A 22,984-nucleotide genomic window follows, 5' to 3' on the forward strand; every position below is an offset into this window, starting at 1 on the left:
AGCTCCTCCATCTCAGAAAGAAATACAAAGATGGCGGAATCAGCACCAAACATATTTACCCTTTGAGGATGAGATGTTCCACAAACTCACTCGTTACCTTAATCACCTGTTATAAGGCTTAACATGTCTGTCCAAAACAAAAACACATTGACAGACTTTTTCTAATGGTCATGTTTTATTAAAATTCAAACCTATCAACAAACATTTCAGCCACTTGGTTTACCATCCTATTTACTTCTAATCATCTAATGACTACATAGGGTGGAGGACAAATTGTACCCCAGGCCTCTGGGTATTTTCGGTCTGAAGGACAAGAAATTGAGGCATCAGCTAACAGCTGAGTTATGCGATCTGCAATGACTTTAAAGCTCAGCTTAATTATCTAGGGCAACTGAAACATCAAAGATCAATTCCCTTAAAATTATTTTACAAGATTAGTGACAAGCAGCTAAGAAACATATGGTAATGACAGTTTATACTGCTGCAACAAAAGGTGATGTGGCTAAAATCTGAATGGCAGAAATGAAGCCAAAAATCTTTCGATTAGCTGTAAATGTGCTGTGCCCTTTGATCGACATGACTTTTAATAGCATAGAACTTACCAATCAAAAAGATGCCCAGTATCTCTACTGTCATTTCACCAAAAACTAAACTAGCTTACGAAAACAATAAATTACATTAGACCTGTTGTTGTAATGCCATTGTTTTCTGTTGTAAACATTCAATTTCTGCTTATAAGCCCCATGAATTTTGGAAGTGGAGAAAAACAGTGAGTTGTATCCCTGCTCTGAGAGGCAAATCTTCAGCAGAGCTACACTCTACAGATCAGCAGTGCTACCACTTCATGTCAGTGACAGATGTTTCCTCTTCATGACCAACAGGGTGTCCAATCCTGCTTGATAAGATGTAACACCCTGCAAAGTTCTGTTTGTTAACTCTGCAGTGTTAGATAAAGGCCTCTTTGTAGTGTTTCAGCATTGAAGTCAGATGCTCTAAATTAGGGCTGCATTAAGAGTTCCAAATAAAGTTGGAAGACTTGTATAATCACATCCTGACAACTGCCACTAAGAATACCTCAGCATGTTTTGGAAAAGAGATTCATAACTGTGTTCCACCAGAAAGACTGGCTAAACCCAATATGGGAAAATTGTCCTGAGGCATGGTACATAATCAAAACGAGAGTCACTGTTGGCCTTTTTCAGTTCGGCTTGTCCACCTGAGAACAACAGTGGACCACGCATCGGCCTTAATAATAAGAGGCTTCTGACCCCCTTTCAAATTTCAGGCCGCACCAGTGAGAACTTCCCAGAAGGGTCAGGGATAAACCATTTCTCCCACAGGTCGAGGTGAACACAGGGGTAATCCCAGGGCTTGAAATGGCCATTCCAGTGAAGGAGTTTCGCCTTCTGGAGGAAAGATTCAGCATAGCGGGTGTCAGGACTCCAGCCTGAAAGGGAGCACATCTTTATTAATATCTTTATACACCTTTATACACATACATTCAGGCATAACATTATGACCACCTCCTTGTTTCTACGCTCATTGTCCATTTTATCAGCTCCACTTACTATATAGGTGCACTTTGTAGTTCTACAGTTACAGACTGTAGTCCATCTGTTTCTCTGCATACTTTGTTAGCCCCCTTTTACCCTGTTCTTCAGTGGTCAGGACCCCCATGGACCCTCACAGAGCAGGTACTATTTGGGTGGTGAGTCATTCTCAGCACTGCAGTAACACTGACATGGTGGTGGTGTGTTAGTGTGTGTTGCGCTGGTCTGAGTGGATCAGACACTGCAGTGCTGCTGGAGTTTTTAAACACCTCAGTGTCACTACTGGACTGAGAATAGTCCACCAACCAAAAATATCCAGCCTACAGCGTCCTGTGGGCAGCGTCTTCTGACCACTGATGAAGGACTAGAGGATGACCAACACAAACTGTGCAGCAGCAGATGAGCTATCGTCTCTGACTTTACATGTACAAGGTGGACTGACAAGGTAGGAGTGTCTAATAGAGTGGACAGTGAGTGGACACAGTGTTTAAAAAATCCAGCAGCACTGCTGTGTCTGATCCACACATACCAGCACAACACACACTAACACACCACCACCACGTCAGTGTTACTGCAGTGCTGAGAATGATCCACCACCCAAATAGTACCTGCTCTGTGAGGGTCCTGACCACTGAAGAACAGGGTAAAAGGGGGCTAACAAAGTGTTCAGAGAAACAGATGGACTACAGTCTGTAACTGTAGGACTACAAAGTGCACCTATATAGTAAGTGGAGCTGATAAAATGGACAATGAGTGTAGAAACAAGGAGGTGGTCATAATGTTATGCCTGTTATGTGATGTACTTTTGTTCACTTTTACAGAAAACAGTATCCCACGCAGTGTCCAAAACCACATAGGCCAGACTTTAAAGCAAGTGTTAATGATTTGGGCATGCTGTTTGCACAATGCTAATTCATGGCTACCCCCTTCTTGTTTTCTACTTTAGCCTTCATACCTCCAGGGCAAAACTAATCAAGCAATTTCAGCTGCCAAATATGCCTTAGCTAACTGACTACAAATGGTGTAAGGGTGGACTATAATGAGAGAACTGAGAAGCATTAGTGACATTAAAAAGGTGGAATGTTTGACAGAACTGCATAGCATGAATCTTTCTTAATGCCCATAATGGGAAAAGTCAGAACGTAAGTCATTATATACACACATATCTACTTTACATGAAACTGAAATATGTTTTGTCCTGATATACAGCACAGTGCAAAAGTGCACCTAAGTACATTGGGCCTCATTCACCAACCGTTCTTAAGAAGAAAGTTCTTCTTAAAACCCACTTATGCAGTTTTCACGAAGACTCTGACATTCACCAGTGTTTTCCTATTTGGGATTTGTTCTTAGGTAAGAACAGAATCTACACACACTCAAGAGCACAAAGGTGAGAACAGTTCTGCGCTTTAAGAACACGTCATGAATCTGACATCCGACCTTTCTCAAGAACACATTTAAGAAAAGAACAACGTTTAGAACGTGTTCTCACAGTGCATCATTAGAATACAATAAATGCAGTAAAAAGTTATATAGTGATTTCTTATTTTGAAAAATGCTGAGAGCTAGTTTGAAGAACAAAGTTTGGTTCTAGATCTCTCCTGGACTCCCCCAGCATAGCATGGATTAGTTCAATTCCACCAGCAGCACAACTGAAATAAATTAATAATGTACTGATTAGTCAAACCAGGTGTTGGGTAATAACCATAAGTAATACGGTTAAATTAACACAGCTGGATTTTAGCTCAGTAATCAGATTTCTCAGTGCATGTAAACTCTTACTCTGATTTCTTTCGGTTTTCTCAGTCTGCGCGAAACAAACTGTGGTACCGAAAATCAAAAGCAAGCAGCGTTGCCGCGAGACGCAGCAAAACCCTGTTTATGCTTGACAAAATGAAGGACTTAAATATTCTTCATCTTCTAGATGATGTATGTTAATAGTTTCAGGTAAAGTGGTGCGATGTTTTAAAAATAAAAGCTGCAGCATAAAGTTCGAGTTTTACATTACGTTTATGTCACGTCTCCTTCTGTGAGTGTATTGGCTGGTTGCAAAGCAGAAATCCAATTACTGTCTGACTCATACAGACCCTAAGTTTCCCATTATCTGATTACTCAAGTGCATGTAAACATGTTGATCGGATTCCTAACAAAATCTGATTATTAACATACAATATCACTACTTACTTTATTAAATTATTTGTATTTGCTCTAATATTAGTGTTTATTTGAGCAAATAAAGACTTACAGTCCAGAATAACAGCTTTTTAAATCAAATTTTCGAAAACCTTTGTACAGCGCTGTATACTTTCCCACAAATGCAGGTGGTAAAGGCCCAGCAGGGCCATAGGGGCGTCATTACCCAGGTGTCTGACGTGCCACTTTGGGTCGATTGTTGTGTATTTGTCATGAAACACAATCAGCATAGGAGGAGTGGCCACACCGCCCGCCATCGCACTGCTGTACAGGTTTTCCCTAAAAACATGAAAACTAGCATGAGATAAATAATATACATAACATTCACTGTCTCATACACTCTTGAAAAGAGATGGCTCTTCTGGGGTTCTTTAGTCAAGAAAATGGTTCTATATAGAACCATGAACACCCAAAGAACCCTTTGCATTATTTAAGGGTTCTTTTAATCGTGAGAGCGTTCTTCAGATTGATGGAGAATGTACTGAACATGGAGAGAACAACCCTTTTTGGTGCTATATAGAACCCTTTTTAAAAAAGTTCTATAGAAGCATTCTAGAGCCATCTACATTACATTGTCTATCGATCTGAAGAACGCTTTCATGATGCAAAGAACCCGTAAATCATGCAAAGGGTCCTTTGAGTGTTCATGGTTCTATATGAAACCTTTTTCTTTACTAAAGAACCTTTGAAGAACCTTTTTAAGTGCGTAGCATGAGAATGAAATATAATAGTAACACTTAAACAGATCTATTTAAACAGAATGATCAGCCTTCACAACACTCCTGAAAACTAAACTAACTTGAAGTTCTTGCTCATCCATTTCTCAAGCTGCTTGGTGATCTTCTGCTTCTTCCACTCCTCAACGTCAGCCACAAACACGCCCGGGTTAAAGGAACAGTCGCTGGGGTTGATGCCCAGCTCCCTGACCTCCTGCTTCCGGTAGTCCAGGAAACCCATGTAAGTTGTCTGAGGAAAAACACACAGAGATTTTTACACTTTCCTTCTTCCCCCAAATGTATGATTAGGCAAGACGTTTAAAGCTTAAAACAGACTTGTTTACTGTACAATACTAATTGTTGGGGGATAAGCAGAGAACTTGCAGAGAGGAGAATTACCACTCTGTATTGTCTTCTGGGAATCTCAAACGCTAGAGGGCGCTCCCGAGCATGTCCATAATGAATGGGTTAAGATGAAGCATTTGAGCAAAATCATAGGTTATAAATGCTTCATTATTTTGAATGTAAAAGAATTCCTTCATTTTCTGAACACAGAACAGCATAAAACATTTTTAACACCACTCTTATACTTTTAAGAGCTTTTAAACTCGAGTTATAGGAGTTTAAAACGGCACCTCGTGTACGTTCGCAACGTCAGTGAGCGCAACCAGCCAATGAGCTGCTCCGCTCGCCAACCAATCAGCACTGGGTAGTAGTAATGTTAGCATCCCACTGCCCAAAACCCATTTACTGTAGAAAAAAGTAAATATACAGGTGAGTTTTCTTTGTTTTTTTAGTAAAAACACATCCTTCTACTTTCTAAAATTAAAGGAAAGTTCTGGGCGAGTGATTAGAAACTATTTTAACTTTCCATTTTAACCGTTTAGCTCCAATTTCTTTATTTTTATAATAATGTTGAAATATTTCATGCTGATGTGTGTTGAGAAAACCAGTGTACGTCCTGTATAAAAAAGAATAAACATTTACAAATTACAATTTTGAACATGACCTCTATAGAAACCCATTCATTTTGGTCTTGCTCTGGGGCGCCCTCTAGTGTCTGCCCAAACAGGAAGACAATTTGGAATTCTTCTTGCTACACCCCAGCAATTAATGTTGTACAGTAAGCAAGTCTGTTTTTAAGTGGTCACTGTATTTCGCACACTGATTAGGACACTAGCATTAGTTGGTGAACTGATCACCTCATTGGCTGAGGAAAGTGGTTTGCGCTCACTGTTGCTAGCTTTATCAGCAACAAAATGTTTGGTTCAACAATTCGTCTTTTGGAGATGCTCTTTTCTAGTTTGGTAATGCAGTCTTACTCACACTGATTGTAACTTACACATCTCCTCTTCTGTCTTTGGTTTGAGAAATGAGTAACAGTTCACTCTTTCCATTAATCTCTTAGGAAACTGGGAAAGTTTTCAGATTTAAAAATGTGCTGCAACCTATTATATAGTTTTTAGTGGTATCCCAGGCATAGTTACAGTTGCTAGGCTATGAAGGACCCACTGGGTGAACCAATTGGCTACAGCACCACCCTGAGGCTGACCTACTTCTCTAGATAGTTAAGAACATTAAACACAGACTTTCACGTGTGGGTGAAGCAGCTAAATAATGACCTTTCCCTGAATTTGTGCTTGTAATGGTCAGCATAAGTTTATTTTCAGGAATTTTTGTATTTGAGACACTCAGGAGGTCCAAGAGGTTAATTTGGGGATGCGGGACCCACCAGGACCCCCTGTATTTCACACCTTGGTCCCAATACCCAAAACCTGTTTGCTGCAATAAAACAGAAAGATACTGATAAGTTTTCTTAAAAATTTTCAAAAGCTTTTTTTTTGTATTTTTAAAACAGCCTTCTACTTTCCAAAAATGAAAGGAATGGTTAGAGACATGTTTACTTTGTCAACTTTAGCGGTTTAGTTCCATTGCCCCTCACTCACTGAGGACTTGTGCACTCTCTAGCGTTTGCAGTCTTGTTTTTGATATAATGGGAGAAATAGGAAGTGGCACCAACTCCTCTTAAACTGGCTCTAGAATAAGCTTCTGTTACTGGTTAGCAACACTGTTGTCAAAGCTTCAACACAAAACTGAAATAAATTTTGGTTGCTAAACATGTCTTGGCTGAGCGATTTTATTAGGTGGGAGGAGGAAGGGTGTGGATTTGATTTTTCACCATATACAGTGATGTTACCCCTGACACCGAACACCCAGAGCAAATGCATAAAAAAAACACTACTTTGAAACACTGTACTGATGTTTGGTTCATTTTCTTGGTTCAATTTCAACACATGAACCTGACTATAGAAGGGCAGCTCAGGGAATAAGAGTAGGTTAAATATGAATAACGTCATGCGCGCATTTTGTCAGGGGGTAATAAATGTAAATACCAGTTGGATCCTTTTTTCAATGCAAATCTTTTTATCATGTAACAAACCTTGACACTGCGGTTATGTAACTAGTTACCTTTACTGCTTTAGGAACAAACAACACATTTTCAAATAATTAGGAGGGACAGAGGTGAACCGTTCAGCCTGAAACCCTGCAGCATTCCTCAGAACAGTCGATTTATGGCTGCTGTTTGCCTTGTTGTCCAGCAGGTGTCACTAATGTGCAACTGTTAAAATCTTTGAGTAATGAACCCTTTTCTGATACAGTTTAAGGAAAAGCTTCAGTGCTTCAGAAAGATTTTGCTATTGCTACAAACACACCCTCACACCAGGCCTCACCTGCATGCCTACACTGCGCACCATCTCATGAGTGGAGGGCAGGTCGCAGTCTGATGCAAATGCAGCTGCATGGCCCGGCTCCAGCTTGATGTTGTAGAGCTCCTTGATATCTCCTGTGGATTCCAGTGATAGTCAAACATCAGTGCACACTGCCAATCAATGACTTTTTGGGTGACTATGTTGATAGGACTAATCATACCTTGCACGATGACATCATCATCCAAGTAAACAATTTTCTGATGATTGCTGATGGCGAGCAGCGGCAAGTAGAATCTGACAAAGTTCAGCTGCGAGTCAAAAAAAAAAAACATAGACGGTTCATAATAACAACAGGAATATTGTCTGTTCTTCAGTTTGCAGTGGAGTTTTGCTTACAGGGTGCAGCAGGTCAGGTCTGGGCGATTCCGGTTTCACCTTGCCTTTCAGGACCATAGGATTGAACTCCAGAATCTTATACCTGATCTCTTTCAGCTTGGTTTTCTCGATGTACTGCCTGCTTACAACAGTAAAGACAACGAATCAAGGAAATCTGTGCTTCTCAAATCACAATGTTTCAGAAAAAGCTCCCAACCCACCATCTCAGATCTGGTTAATATCTTCAGGAAACAATGTCATTGTGCTCAACAAACAGTGTGCAGTTTTCTACACTCGTATCTTCATTCGTTTCTGAGATATAAAGACTTTAAAAAGTGGACACAGCCTTTTTTGCCTAAGGATGCCATGGAAAAAGGTGTGAAGGCATACAAGGTTTAAAGGTTTAGAGGTCATTTATTTTGGCTTGCTGAACATCTGGGGGAGGATTATATTTCAGATTAAGTACTTGTTTCATTGGAGTAACCTTGATCGTTTATGTCTCCATACTGAAGCACTCAAGTATTTGGTATTGGTATTAATTACTTATATTTATACATGTGTTGAAATTCTATACCAGGATATTTAACAAAGTCAGTGTTTTCATTTACACTTTTACTGTCACTGCATTTTAGTCAAACGTTGCAGTTTCACTAGAGACTAGAGATACACAGAGGAACTCTGGTTTAACAAGGTCCCACTACACTGTCACATTGTGACCCCATGCTTTATTTTATGTACAGCTGGTTTAGTTGGGGATGCACTGATATGGAAATTGTGGGCTGATGTTAATAAAAATGTGGAAACATAAACATTAAGGCTGTCACTATTATATTTATGATTAAGCAATCTAGTGATCATTTTGATCATTAATCAACTAATCATTTGATTATTATTATTATTATTATTATTATTATTATTAACCATTGTGTGGTCTTGATGTGTTTGTCACTCAGTGGTCTGGTGGACCCACCGCATTATTGTTTTTTTTTTTCAGCAGCCTGTCCATGTTGTCCACCCTCACACACACATACACACACACAGACACACACACACACTAACAGCAGGCCATGTAGGAGGAGAACAGAGTGAAGAACCTCCACACTTTTTTTCCCCGTGGGTTCACCCAACACCACATGTGTAATATAAATGTGTGGGGGTGAACAGAGTGAAGACACTGAAAAGGGGTTATTTTATATGTTCTTCACAGAAAATGAGTAAAGGCCAAGAAATCTGAGGTTGAAATAATAATAAATCGCACCATTTTTTCTTTTGGTAAAGATTGAAAATGGATCCCACAGACCTGAACACCACACAAGGGTTAAACCCTTTACATCAAACAAAAGTCTTGAACAGAGTTAGAAGGTGATTGGTTTTTATCATAAAACATAAAACATAAAACATAAAAAAATGACAAGTTTCATTTTAAGGGTAAAGTTTAAAGTAAGGTAAACATTATTAAAGCGCCCATATCATAAAAGATATTAATTTTTGAAATAAACACTAATGTTTCAAAACGAATCATTCACTCCCCAGTCCATACATTAACAGAAACTAGACTGCAAAAAACAGCTCATTTTTGGGGATTTTGTTGTTTGTTTGTTGTTTTTGAAATCTCACCAGAAACAAACACATTTACAAACACCCACCTATTCAGCTTACAGCGGTTCAGCCCTGCCCACTTATACTGAAGTTATAAAGGGTGTTTCACCCTCGACTGCTTTTTGAATGAGGCACAAAATAGGGCAACCATTTAGAACAGAGCTCATTTACATATATTAGCCTTAAAGGCACAGTAACTAAAAAGCAAGTTTCATTTCTAAGGGATAAAGAAGGTTAGAAAATGGTCATGAAGAAATGAACTATTGTTGTTTTTGGACCATAAAACCACACTAATGTCATAAATGCATGAGGGAAATAAAATATAATACAACCCCATTTCCAAAAAAGTTGGGAGGCTGTGCAAAATGTGAATAAAACAAAATGCAATTATGTGGAGACCATTTAAATCCTATATTTCATTGAAAATAGTACAAAGACAACATATCAAATGTTATAACTGAGAAATTTTATTGTTTATAAATATTTGCCTATTTTGAATTTGATGCCAACAACCCTCAGGAGGCACTGCATTGAAAACAGACATGATTCTGTGGTGGAAATCACTGCATAGGCTCAGGAACACTTCTGAAAACCACTGTCTATGAACACAGTTTGTCACGGCATCCACAAATGCAAGTTAAAACTCTACCATGCAGAGAAGAAACCATATATAAACAGGAATCAGAAACACCGCCACCTTCTCTGGGCCTGAGCTCATTTAACATGGACTGAGAGGAAGTGGAAAAGTGTCCTGTCATCCGACAAATCAAAATTTAAAATTCTTTTTTGGAAATCATGGACACTGTGTCCTCCGGGCTAAAGACCACTCAGCTTTTTATCAGTGCACAGTTCAAAAGCCAGTATTCATGATGGTATAGGGGGGGCATTACTACACATGGCATGGGTGATATGCACATCTGTGAAGGCACCATTAATGCTGAGCAATATATACAGGTTTTGGCAACATATGCTGCCACCCAGATGATGTCTTTTTCAGAGAAGGCCTCGATTATTTCAGCAAGACAATGTCAAACCACATTCTGCATGTTTTACAACAGCACTGCTCCATATTTAAAGAGTCTAGGTGCTAAAGTGGCCTGTCTGCAGTCCAGACCTGTCACCACTGAAAACATTTGGAGGGTTATGAAATGAAAAATAAGGATAAGCGGTTTAGATGATGGATGGATGGATGGATGAAATGAAAAATATGACAAAGAAGACCCCGAACTCATGAGCAGCTGAAATCCTATATCAAACAAAAATGGGACAACATTTCACTTTCTAAACTACAGCAGCGTCTCCTCAGTTCCCAAACGCTTACAGTGTGTTGTTAAAAGAAGAGGTGATAAAACACAGTGGTAAACACGCCCCCGTCCCAACTTTTTTGGAAAGTGTTGTTGGCATCAAATTCAAAACGGGCATATATTTTTCAAAAAAACAATAAAATTTCTCAGTTTCTACATTTGATATGTTGTCTTTGTAGTATTTCCATTTAAAAATAGGGTTTACATGATATGCATATCATTGCATTCTATTTTTATTTACATTCTGCACAGCATCTCAACTTTTTTGAAAATGGGGTTGTGTAAAATACAAGAAAAATGTGGGATATTTGTCTTATAGAAATAAAGGTGTATGGTTTATGAGCATTTGAAAATGAAACAAAACACATTTCAAATGCAAACTGCTCATGTCTGACAGGCTTAAAATATCATTTAAAATAAAATACATATTTTAAAAAATATTTATTCAATATTTATCCTATTTATACTATTTAAAAGAGCTCATTTCAGTTATGAAACATATCAAATATAAAGTTAGTATCTTCAGTCAAACTATTAATGAGTCAAACAATCAGTTATCAATGATTACATGTGTCTTCACAGTTTTTAGGGCACAAATTAACAACTCATATACTTTTTAAAGCATCTATATCTCAGAAAGCCACACACTACATACACATGTTGGGCATAAATTACATTATTTCTTGAAACTATTCACATGGATTGACTTAAAAGGCTGTAACTCTTTTTATAATGTCTGATCTCACTGAGCCAGTGACATTTATTAGTTCAGTGTATTAAGCTATTGTGTCAGGACAGTGAAACACAGCCTACATCATCTACCACAATGTTTGTCCAGATAAGAGTGCAGAAGGAGGTCTGACCCATACATAATCATGCATAAGCAGCGTGTTGTTGTGATGTAATCACTGCCCACATTCAAGGCTAGCAGTTGGTGTACTGCACCTTATCAGTTTGATGGCATCTCTCAGTGTCACTATGTAGAAGAACACGTTGGCCTGAGTGTTGCTATAGACACTATTGATTGTTGCCATCGCAGCTCCCACGCGCTCTTCAGATGCACAGATGACCACAGGGATGTCTGTCTCCACCTCTGACTCAGCCCCGCCCTCCACAGCTCGTCCTGGGGCTTGGTGATCAAGATCTGCAGCATGATGCAAACAACACAGCCCTCCATTCATTTCATATATATAGGCCTTGTCAAAGTCCCTTCCCTCTTTAACCTGTCTTTAAACTGCTCTCTATGTGCTTCTGTACTGCTTGTATATTTAAAGCGATAGTTTGGTGACAAATCTAATTTCTATGATTTTCCCCTTTCTCGAAGTGTAATCAATCAGCCAAGACATGTTTGGTCTAGCTTGCTTCTTTAATTTTGCACTGGAGCTACAAGGCTAATGTAACTAACAAGTAATGGAAGTTTATAGCCCACCAATCAGCACTGTGCAAACTGCATGCCCATAATCATCACTCGTTTGCCTCAAAATATGTCAGACTGTAAAAGGGGAACACCACAATTTTTCAAAATTTCTGTAGAATTATATCTTAACTAGTTAAAATTGAAACTTACTGAGTCAGAATTATTTACAATGGTGGTGATAGGAACCAGGTGTCCAAAGTGTTTAATGCTTCTAAAAGCATTCACTACGTTCATTTCATTACATCATACATTACATTCATTTACTTACATGAAATGGTTATGAATATCATTGCTGTCCAAAGAAAAACAAGTATCTCCAAAATGGTAAGTTTACAGGAGAAGGCAAAAACCTTTACTTTCAATGTAAGTCAATGTGAGGAGATTTTATTCCAAGCAGTTCTGGAGCATTTCTACTGGGCCAATCATTGTGAAATTCTCAAATAATGTAAGTCATAGCGGCAGTGCTCAAATTATGCAGAAAACTAAAAATTGCAAAAAATGGCGATACTTGCTTTTTTTGCATAGTAACAACATGCTGTTGTTGTCTGAGATGTTGTTTTATGGCCTAAAACCTATTTTTTAATATGCTCCTAATGGAGAGGTACATGCAAGGCGTCATAAGGCAAAATAGTACCCAAAGGAAACATTCTTTTGATAGTGATAAAAAGTCTATTGCTGCTGTCGGAAGAAAACCTCGTATCTCTATTTTTGTTGTTTTTCAGTTTTTAAAATAATTTGAAAATGTTGACCTTTACATTGTGTGTACATTTTATGAAGAAAGGACCAAAAGAAATGACCCAAAATGACTTGGAAAAAATTCTGGTTCCATTGACTTACATTAAAAGTAAAGTATTTTTCCTTTTTAAAGTTGTTTCCTTCTCCTGTAAAGTTACCATTTTGGAGGTTTTCTTCCGACAACAGCGACATATTTATGTCGTACACATCATGACCTCTGGTTCCTATCACCACCACTGTAAACAAATCAGAGTCTGTAAGTTTCTCTATAACGGATCATTTCAAATGAAACGTTGTTAAAGACTTTGTTTACACTGTTAAAAATCTCGATGACTAACTATGTTGAAAAACTGGTGGAAATCCACTTTAAATAAATGCAAATAGACTTGCTTTTGTAGCTTCTGGCACTGTTATTGATACAAAAACTGGCAAAGTGTATCACTAAAACAGTAGCAGACAATACATTTTTACAGTTTGTCATACAGCACCAGAAACCAAGCCAATCTGAAAGTTTTATAGGTACCTGGATGGTTTGCTGGTGGACGTGCTTTAAACGTCTTGCTGTACAGGAGAGCCACAGCCATCAGGATCAGTAACATCAACAGCACTCGGTTAACTGCAGCACAGAGAGCAGAAGTGAAACAATTACAGTGTTAAGTTTTAATGAAAGTGCTCAAAGCAGGACATGCTAAGCTTAAACAAATCTCACAGGGCCACTAGAGGTCATTGTAGCACTATTCTGAGCTAACTGGCCAGCGTAAACACAGTTGGCAGACTGGGGGAACCCCTGCAGTTCTTTACAGGGATTTAAAATATATAGGGCAGACAGAACTGTGCGGATTACTGAAGGAAAGGATTTTGGAAATGAAGTCTTTCCTCTTATATATATGTAGAGCTCTGTCTGGCGGTCAACTGTTCAGTTCTTCTTGACCAGTGATAATCAGAGCATCTGTCCTTTTTCTCTGATTCTCATGTAGTCTTGTCATTATTACATTTAGTCTTTTTTAATATCAGTATTTGACAGAATTAGTCTTTTTTTACTGCGTAAATAATTTGGGATTAGTATCTGTATAAATAATAAAGAGATTATATTCCAAGATGATTAATTCCTAACGTTAAACAGAAATAAGTACTACAATGTGAGAACAGTGCCTTCTGTCCTGCATTTTGTTCAGAGAGATTTGTGGATACTGGCAAATTTGGGTCGACTGCCAGATCGCTCTTATCGTGTGATAAGAGCGATCTGGCAGTCAAAACCAACTGTTACAGGTAAAATAAACATCTGCTTCTTTTATCGAACGTCTTTAGGGAGCATGTCTAATACAAACGAGTCAAACTGTTTCTCTGCCTTTACTGAGCACAGCCAAATGGCCTGTGCTTTAACAGAGTTATCAGCCTCTCACTCTGGCACTTTCACCCCTCACTGACCCCAGTTTCTTAACCTGCAAATCAGTCCTTCTAATTCTGGATAACATTAGCAATTACATTTAGATAACTAATTTAAGCAGAAATGTGGAAAAATCGGTGGAATTCCACTGTACATAAATGTAAATAGACTTGCTTTTATAGTTTCTGTCACTCAGGTACCTCAAACAATGATCCAGGAACTTTGCTGTTGGTTTTAAAGTCAACATTAAATCAAAACTGACCCTTTTTCACCTTGGCAGCTCATGTCTCCAGGCATATTAAGCGTAACATCAAAATTTTAGAACTTTTAAAACTTCTGAAAGATCTTCTGAGTTTTGATTACATCACTGTGCACCAGCAGGCGGGGAAAAACAATATTAACCAATAATATGATGACATTCCCATTCATATTGACTTTAATTCCAAGTTCAGAGAAGGGTTAACTGCAGACATTACAGACCTCCAGGGTGAGACGTCCCATCCCAGATTTTCTCACCTGTTTGAATGCCAAAATAACCAAATCTAATCTCAGCACATTTACTGAAAGGTCTAAGTCATTCTGAAATTTCATCTGGATAACAGCATTCCTGGGATTTATTCCCCCAGAAACTTTTTGGAGACAGTTGATCTGAAAGGTTTGGGTGCCCCTGGTAAAAACACACTTCTGCACTTTTTGAAGCACAGTTATTGTTTATCTGCTGTTAAAAAAAAACAATAAAACATAAAATGTGGCCTGTGCAGAAGTTTTGGCACATTTTATATTTCCTGTTTCATTTTTTTCTAATATGTGAAACTATATTAGAAAAAATAAATGTAAATTGTGCACTAAAATTGTGCAAGTAAATACAAATTGTGCACTAAAATTAGCAAAAAAATGCCATATTTAAGTGTATTTTAGGAGAGGATATGTTATCTTAATTCACTTAGAAACTTAACAAAGCATGTAAACTTATCAAGGTGTTCAAACTGGCATAAAACTGTATATTAAGTACAAGAAATTTAGTTAAAAATACCTGATTAGGGGAAAGAGCTCTAGATTTGGTTCTGAGTAATCCAGGAATAAAATATTTGTTTTTTCTCTTGATTTGAAAAACAGCAAGGGACAAAAACCCCTCTTCAGTATTCTACCCCAAAATATTATTTATTAAAATTTTCATCATAATCACACAAAGTTGTTCCTCTGGTTTTCTGATAGTGGGAAGAAAGTATTTTAAAAGAGTTTCCTTTTTTTTTTGCTATTTTTTCCTCTAACTGTGTGAAGCTTAAAGCATCATCATCCTATACGTCACGGGTGTCAAACTCAACCACTAAAAGGGCCATATTAAAAAATCTCAACAAATCTTTGGGTTTTTTATTTTATTTTTAATTAACATTTTTGCCGCGACCAACTGGCCATTGTTTGTTCAAAATATGCCAAAAAAACATCAGCAAAAAACAGGCACTGAATACTTGAATGATTCAAAAACAATTTTAAATAAAAACAAATTGTTTTATATAAAATAACAGACTACATTAGCCGCTGATAACTATTAAACTTCTTTAAATGTCCCCAATGTACAGCAGGTCTTATAAAAACTGCCCATTCGCTTGAACTAGACACCTGGCATCTTCTGTTTTGTTTTTGTGGTGCTGTCCCATAGATCGTTGTTGGGGAGGGGATGAGAGCACATATTCTGTGGCAGTGCATGCTGGGAACTGTAGTGCAGTTCATGGTGAAATGGGCTAGTATTAATATAACATTAAGATTATTTTTCTGGCTAAATAGGATTGTGCCACAGGCCTGACTTGGCCCGCGGGCCTTGTGTTTGACACATGGGCAACACGTACTCAGCTAATGGTTCAGCTTTACAGTAAACTGGACACTGTTCTTAAGGGGGGCATTTTCCCCCCAAACATAAACTGTGTGAATGTGAACATGGCTACCCTGGCTACTTTCTCCTGGTTACCACTTAGTATCACTGCAGCAGCCAAGACTGGTACAATCACAGACACACACACATTCCAGATAAGCGGGAGAGCAGGAGAGCTCACTATAGTGGGAGACTATCTATACTCTGAGCAAAGCCACCTTAAAGCATGACAACCGTCTTCAGGCAGGCCTTAAAACTGCAGTTCCTTCCTCTCTCCTTCTCTCTCGTCTCAAATTTCACTCATCTAGCAATCCCTCGTCAGCCTCATAAACCCTTCTGGCCCAGGCCGGAGTAGGTGATTCACAGACTGAACATGAAACTAAGAGGGATTAGAAGAACTCAGTTATCACCGATGCTATCTAACCCTCTGCTTTAAAACCTCTGCTTTCTGCTCTATTTGGAGGAGCCAGCTGCCCTTTACACTAAACATTTTATGATCCAAAATTTGTCCAACACTACTTTGGAATTAGGGTTGCACCGATATGGGAATTGTGGGTGCCAATATCCGATATTTTTCATGTACATATCTGCCGATACAGATACAAAACATTTAGAATTACAGAGAAATCTAACATTTACTTCTGTTGGGTTACAAATGCAGGAAAATAAATACAATGCAGACATTTTAGTGCAATAACCCACACGTCACCTAAACAGTTAGCTCTGCCAGAGTAGAACAAATATGTCACCTATCGGTTCAAAACATCGGTCAAATCTGAACGTCTGTCTAATACCATTTTTTTTTTAAAGCAGTTTTCTGCTGATAGTAATATGATATCATCATGCATCCCTACTCGGAATAAAATATTAGTACATTAACAAGCAGTTAAGTATGCAAAAGTTTGAACACTCCCAGCCAAAAGACGTTTTGATTCGGAGTTGTGATTCGGTTTTTTCAGCATGGGGATGAACTGAAAATGAGCTGGTAATGCAGAGTCAGAAAAGCATGGATTAAAGCAAGATTAGACGCAATGAAACTGACGTTTTTTCAGTTGTTAATGTCTCTATATTCATGGCTGTTTGACTTTTCTGCCCTAAACCATAGATCTGAAAAAAATCCCTTACTTTTTAAAGGTATTGAATTTGTGCTTAACATACATAAAAGGGCAATTCCAGTGAATTTTCTAAATTTCTGCATGATTCAATCATTGAGTCATTCTAGGTGGTTTGGTGTGAAATTGTTCTCATGGACTCATTTTAGAGAGTTTCTTTACAGTGGTGGTGACGTCTACAGCTCAAATACAGCCAATTTATTTACTAGAACTACCAGTGAAGCTACACGTGTTTTATATGTTATTCTGATAGTGGTAAACCTGAAAACTAAGTTATTTACTGTGGATTACTTTATCTTACAATGTCCTGCATGTGCCTTTCTACCCTTAACTGATTAAAAACATATGTTTTAGGCCCAAACCCTCTCTCAAAACATTCACAACCATTTCATGTAGTAACTTCACATGAGGGAGCTTCTAGAGGCTTCAGACGTCTGGTTCCTATCACCACCACTGTAAACAGTTCTGACTCCGTAAGTTTCTCTAGAACAGAGCATTTCACACCAAACCTCTCTGAAGGACTTAAACAATTAACATTGCAGAAATTTTAAAAATTTGATGGAAGTCCACGTTTAACCTGGTGCAACAAGATGTAGAGCTGAGGATTTTTTTTTGTTTATTTTGAACAACTGTGTTGTCCCAAAAGAGGGATAAAAATTCCACTAACAGGGCCTGAATTCCCTTTTTTTTCCTTTGCAGAACTGTGGGCTGATGAGTGTACCATGGTTAAAGTTCCCAAGAGAATCAAGAGAAAACAGTTTTCCAGAAACAGGCCAAATTTTTCATTCAGGGAAGATTTAGTTTTGTTGATTTCTAAGTGAAAATAAAACAAATGTTGGAAGAAAGCCTGTATCACCATTTTTTACCTTTTCCAGTTTTGGACATAATTTGAAAATACCTGTTGGCATTTACATTGTGTGTAAATTTCATGATGAACGGACTAAAAGAAATGACCCAAAATGACTTGGAAAAAAGTCTGGTTCCATTGACTTACATTAGGAGTAAAGTAGGTTTTTTCCTTCTCCTGTAAAGTTACCATTTTGGAGATAAGAGGTTTTGTTCTGACAACAGTGACATATATTCTTCACAGTAAATACACTTAAATATGGCAGTTTCTGCAGATTTTAATGCACGACTTCTATTTATTTACTGAATTTAACGTATTGGGGAAAAAATAAAACATAAAATATAAAATGTGCCACATTTTATGTTCTTTTTTTCCCAACAAATAAACTGTATTTGTGTACTAAACTACTCAAGTGTGTTCTCCATAGATGATGCGTCAACTTATTTCACTTAGAAAATCAAGAAGACGTAGTTTGACCGGGTTGCCCAAACTTTTGCCTATAACTGTGCCATTACGGCAGTGAAGGTCTCCATGTTTTTACACGGTGTACAAACGCAGATGAACAAGTGCAGCCTTAGCAGAATAAGAACAGTCTATTACTTACTTTTCCTCAACAGCGCCATGATTCATTCTTACACGTCTGCAAAGAGAGAGCAAACATGTCAGTCTTTTAAGTCAACTGTGTCCTTACACTCAGTTCTGCCTGCTTTCCCCAAACGGAAAATATTTCATCATAATTTGTTGTTTCACGCTGATAATTGGTGCTTTACTTTTATCAGTCATGTGACTAAGACATTACTAATCATCAGCTGGACTCTACTGCGGACGTATCATGTCCATTGTCCACCTTCAGCAGCCTCTGAGTCCCCTGTGTTCCTGCACACATGTGGAACTGCTTTGCAGGAGCCTTACAGCCCTTCCTTCCTGGTGGCATTCTTCACTGCGCCTCTATCTCTGGCTCACAAATATGCATTTCAGCTCAAATCTCTCCCTCTCCTTTTTTCCCTCTCTGGAAGAGTCCATCATGTCCACCGTGGCGTCTCAGCGCTGAATAAACATATGACTCTTTTCTGGCTCTTTTAAGGTCAGAGAAGCCAACTTCACCAAACAAAAGCTGTGCAAAGGCGGACTCATTTGGCACGGCCTGCTGAGGAAAAACGCTGAAAGTTGTGATTCGGTTTTTTCAGCATGGGGATGAACTGAAAATGAGCTGGTAATGCAGAGTCAGAAAAGCATGGATTAAAGCAAAATTAGACGCAATGAAACTGACGTTTTTTTAGTTGATAATGTCTCTACATTCATGGCTGTTTGACTTTTCTGCCCTAAACCATAGATCTGAAAAAAAATCCCTTACTTTTTAAAGGTATTGAATTTGTGCTTAACATACATAAAAGGGCAATTCCAGTGAATTTTCAAAATTTCTGCATGATTCAATCATTGAGTCATTCTAGGTGGTTTGGTGTGAAATTGTTCTCTCTTGTGGACTCATTTTCGAGAGTTTCTTTACAGTGGTGGTGACGTCTACAGCTCAAATACAGCCAATTTATTTACTAGAACTACCAGTGAAGCTACACGTGTTTTATATGTTATTCTGATAGTGGTAAACCTGAAAACTAAGTTATTTACTGTGGATTATTTTATCTTACAATGTCCTGCATGTGCCTTTCTACCCTTAACTGATTAAAAACATATGTTTTAGGCCCAAACCCTCTCTCAAAACATTCACAACCATTTCATGTAGTAACTTCACGTGAGGGAGCTTCTAGAGGCTTCAGACGTCTGGTTCCTATCACCACCACTGTAAACAGTTCTGACTCCGTAAGTTTCTCTAGAACAGAGCATTTCACACCAAACCTCTCTGAAGGACTTAAACAATTAACATTGCAGAAATTTTAAAAATTTGATGGAAGTCATTTAACCTGGTGCAACAAGATGCAGAGCTGAGGATTTTTTTTTGTTTATTTTGAACAACTGTGTTGTCCCAAAAAAGGGATAAAAATTCCACTAACAGGGCCTGAATTCCCTTTTTTTCCTTTGCAGAACTGTGGGCTGATGAGTGTACCATGGTTAAAGTTCCCAAGAGAATCAAGAGAAAACAGTTTTCCAGAACCAGGCCAAATTTTTCATTCAGGGAAGATTTAGAACCCTCTTTAAGGCGCGTGTGTACATATACACCCTGCAGAAAACATTCACAGTGAACTGCTTTGTCCAGTTACTGTCCTTTGACTTTCCGGACACAGCCATACCTCCTCACCCCGTCTCCGTCTGAGACACTGCTGTTCATGCTTCTACATTAATTTAAGGATAAGCAGCAGGATTTTGGTTTGTGAAGCTAAACATTTAAAAAAGATGGTTCTTCAAGGGTTCTCTAGTAAAGACAGTGGTTCTATTTAGAACCATGAGCTCCAAAGAGAACAATTTCAGGCTTAAATCGTTCTTTGCCTGGTGAAATGTTCTTTAGATTGATGGAGAGTGTGTTGTATGTGTTTCCATATAGAACCTTCTTGAAAATGGTTCTGTATAGCACCAAAAAGTTCTGCTATTGTTACTAACAAGTGTGTTGTATATGGTTCCATATAGAACCTTCTTGGAAACGGATCTATATAGCACCAAAAAGTGTTCTGCTATCACAAGTGTGCTGTATATGGTTTCATATAGAACCTTCTTGAAAATGGTTCTCTATAGTACCAAAAGCCTTCTGCTATTGTTACTAACAAGTGTGTTGTATGTGGTTCCATAAAGAACCTTTTCGAAAATGGTTCTGTATAGCACTAAAAATTGTTCTGCTATTGTTACTAAGAAGTGTGTTGTATATGGTTCCATATAGAACCTTCTTGAAAATGGTTCTCTATAGCACCAAGAAGTGTTCTGCTATTGTTACTAACAAATGTGTTGTATATGGTAATATATAGAACCTTCTTGGAAACGGTTCTATATAGCACCAAAAAGTGTTCTGCTATCACAAGTGTGTTGTATATGGTTCCATATAAAACCTTCTTTAAAATGGTTCTGTATAGCATCAAGAATGATTCTGCTATTGTTACAAACAAGTATGTTGTATATGGTTCCACACAGAACCTACCAGAAAATGGTTCTATATAGTACCAATAACGGTTCTGCTATTGTTACTAACAAGTGTGTTGTATATGGTTACTAACAATAGCAGAACCATTTTTGGAGCTATATAGAACCATTTTCAAGAAGGTTCTATATGGAACCATATACAACCCATTCTATCAATCTGAAGAACGATTTCGTCATGCAAAGGACCATTTAAGCATGAAATTGTTCTCTATAGAACTCACGGTTCTAACAATAGCAGAACCTTTTTTGGTGCTATATAGAACCACAAACAACATGTTCTTCATCAATTATAAAGAAGAACTATTTCACCAAGCAAAGAAGCATGAAGTGGTTCTAAATAGAACCACTGCCTTTACTAAAGAAAACTGGAAGAACCCTTTTTGGTGCTATATAGAACCACAAACAACACGTTCTCTATCAATTATGAAGAAGAACCATTTTACCAAGCAAAGAAGCATGAAGTGGTTCTATTTAGAACCCGTGGTTCTAAATAGAACCACTGCCTTTACTAAAGAAAACTGGAAGAACCCTTTTTGGTGCTATATAGAACCACAAACAACTCATTCTCCATCAATTATAAAGAAGAACCATTTCACCAAGCAAAGAAGCATGAAATGGTTCTATTTAGAACTCGTGGTTCTAAATAGAACCACTACCTTCACTAAAGGAAAGTGGAAGAACCCTCTTTTTAAGTGTGTATTCATCCAATCTGGATCAGCTTCAGTGTATCTCGGGTTAACTCTGTGTTTAATCTGTATGATCACAGTTTCAGCGCTCCTGGGAGGAAACGCACTTACGCAAACCCTCTCAGAGCAACCAGACATGTAGGCTTCACAAACCCCCCTGCTAGAGCTCGTCCTTCCCCGAATCCAAACCAAATCGGAGTCTGAGCTGAGCGGTGTGGAGAAAAGCTCTTACCTCCAGCTCATTTCAGCCCCTCAGCCCGGTCCGGATCAGAGCTCAGCGGTCGCAGCAGGAGAGCCGTTTCAGGAAGCTGCGCAGTGATTTCTGCACATACAGGCATTTAGTCGAGCAGCTACACCGCTTCGCTGATAACTCTCGGTAAAGCTGACCGAGTCCAGCTGCAGGCGGGCTTTTCTCTCTCTAGCCAGATGTGCTCTGTATGGAAGCCCATTTCCGCCGCTGGAGTAAAACAGATTTAGTGGCCATTTAGTAACTCATAATAATTAGTTTTACATCATTATGACTTAGAATCTCATAATTATGATATGCTATCTCGTAACAATGAGATTCTATTTCATAATTGAGTTAGTATCTCATAATAATGGCTTACTATGTCAGTTATAACTTGGCATCTTATAATTACGACTTACCTTCTCATATTTATGACTTACTATCTCAGCTGTGACTTCTCTTCTCATAATGACTTAGTATCTCAATTATGACTTCTTATAATTATGACTTAGCATCTCGTAATTATGACTTACCTTCTCATAATTATGACTTAGCATCTTAATCATGACTTAGCATCTCATAATTATGACTTAGCTTCTCATAATTATGATTTGGTATCTCATAATAATGAGGTTTTATCTCCTGATTAAGAATCTCAATTATGACTTACTTTCTCATAATTATGCATTAAGTTCTCGTAATTATGAGATTTTTTTCTCAATACCCAGAATGATAAGTGGCTCAGAAAATGTGTGTGTGTGTGTATTATGAGACATTTATTATCCTACATTTTAGAATATTTTTAGTATTTATCTCCGAAGTCCACTTATGACACTAGTGTGGTTTTATGTACCAAAAACATTCCTAATTCAGTTTTACATTTCCCCACCTCTCTATCCCTTAGAACTAAATAGGCTGTTTTTGTTACTGTGCCTGACTGACATATTTAAATGAGCTCTGTTCTGACAGGGGGCCCTCATTCAAAAAACAGTCCAGGCTGAAAAACTCCTGACCACTTCAGCACAAATCTGCTGAAGGCTGAACCAGCAGTTATATGTAAATGTGTTTGTGGCATCACAAAAACAAATGGAGACAGACTGCTTTTGCAGCTCATTTTTAACATCTGGGCTGATGACTGAACAGGACGCTTTCAATTCACTGTTTTTATA

The 22,984-nt window shown here is 38.1% G+C and overlaps 1 protein-coding gene across 2 annotated transcripts; it reads right to left on the reverse strand.

Annotated features, from left to right (window-relative positions):
* Positions 1 to 162: 162 nt before the first annotated feature.
* On the reverse strand, positions 163 to 21,966 carry glt8d2 (glycosyltransferase 8 domain containing 2). Of its 2 annotated transcripts, XM_036563783.1 has the most exons (10): positions 21,819 to 21,966; positions 18,421 to 18,456; positions 13,124 to 13,216; positions 11,394 to 11,592; positions 7,567 to 7,684; positions 7,391 to 7,478; positions 7,192 to 7,304; positions 4,543 to 4,709; positions 3,910 to 4,022; positions 163 to 1,447 (listed from the first exon to the last, which is right to left on the reverse strand). In XM_036563783.1, exons 2-10 carry the CDS (start codon positions 18,437 to 18,439, stop codon positions 1,275 to 1,277), a joined length of 1,083 nt encoding a protein of 360 aa, XP_036419676.1. In that variant the 5' UTR covers positions 18,440 to 18,456; positions 21,819 to 21,966; the 3' UTR covers positions 163 to 1,274. The 2 variants fall into 2 exon arrangements, with proteins under 2 accessions (XP_036419676.1, XP_036419677.1); XM_036563784.1 differs by lacking the exon at positions 18,421 to 18,456.
* Positions 21,967 to 22,984: the final 1,018 nt, after the last annotated feature.

This window comes from Colossoma macropomum, unplaced genomic scaffold (assembly GCF_904425465.1).
Source record: "Colossoma macropomum unplaced genomic scaffold, Colossoma_macropomum, whole genome shotgun sequence".
Lineage (NCBI taxonomy): Eukaryota > Metazoa > Chordata > Actinopteri > Characiformes > Serrasalmidae > Colossoma > Colossoma macropomum.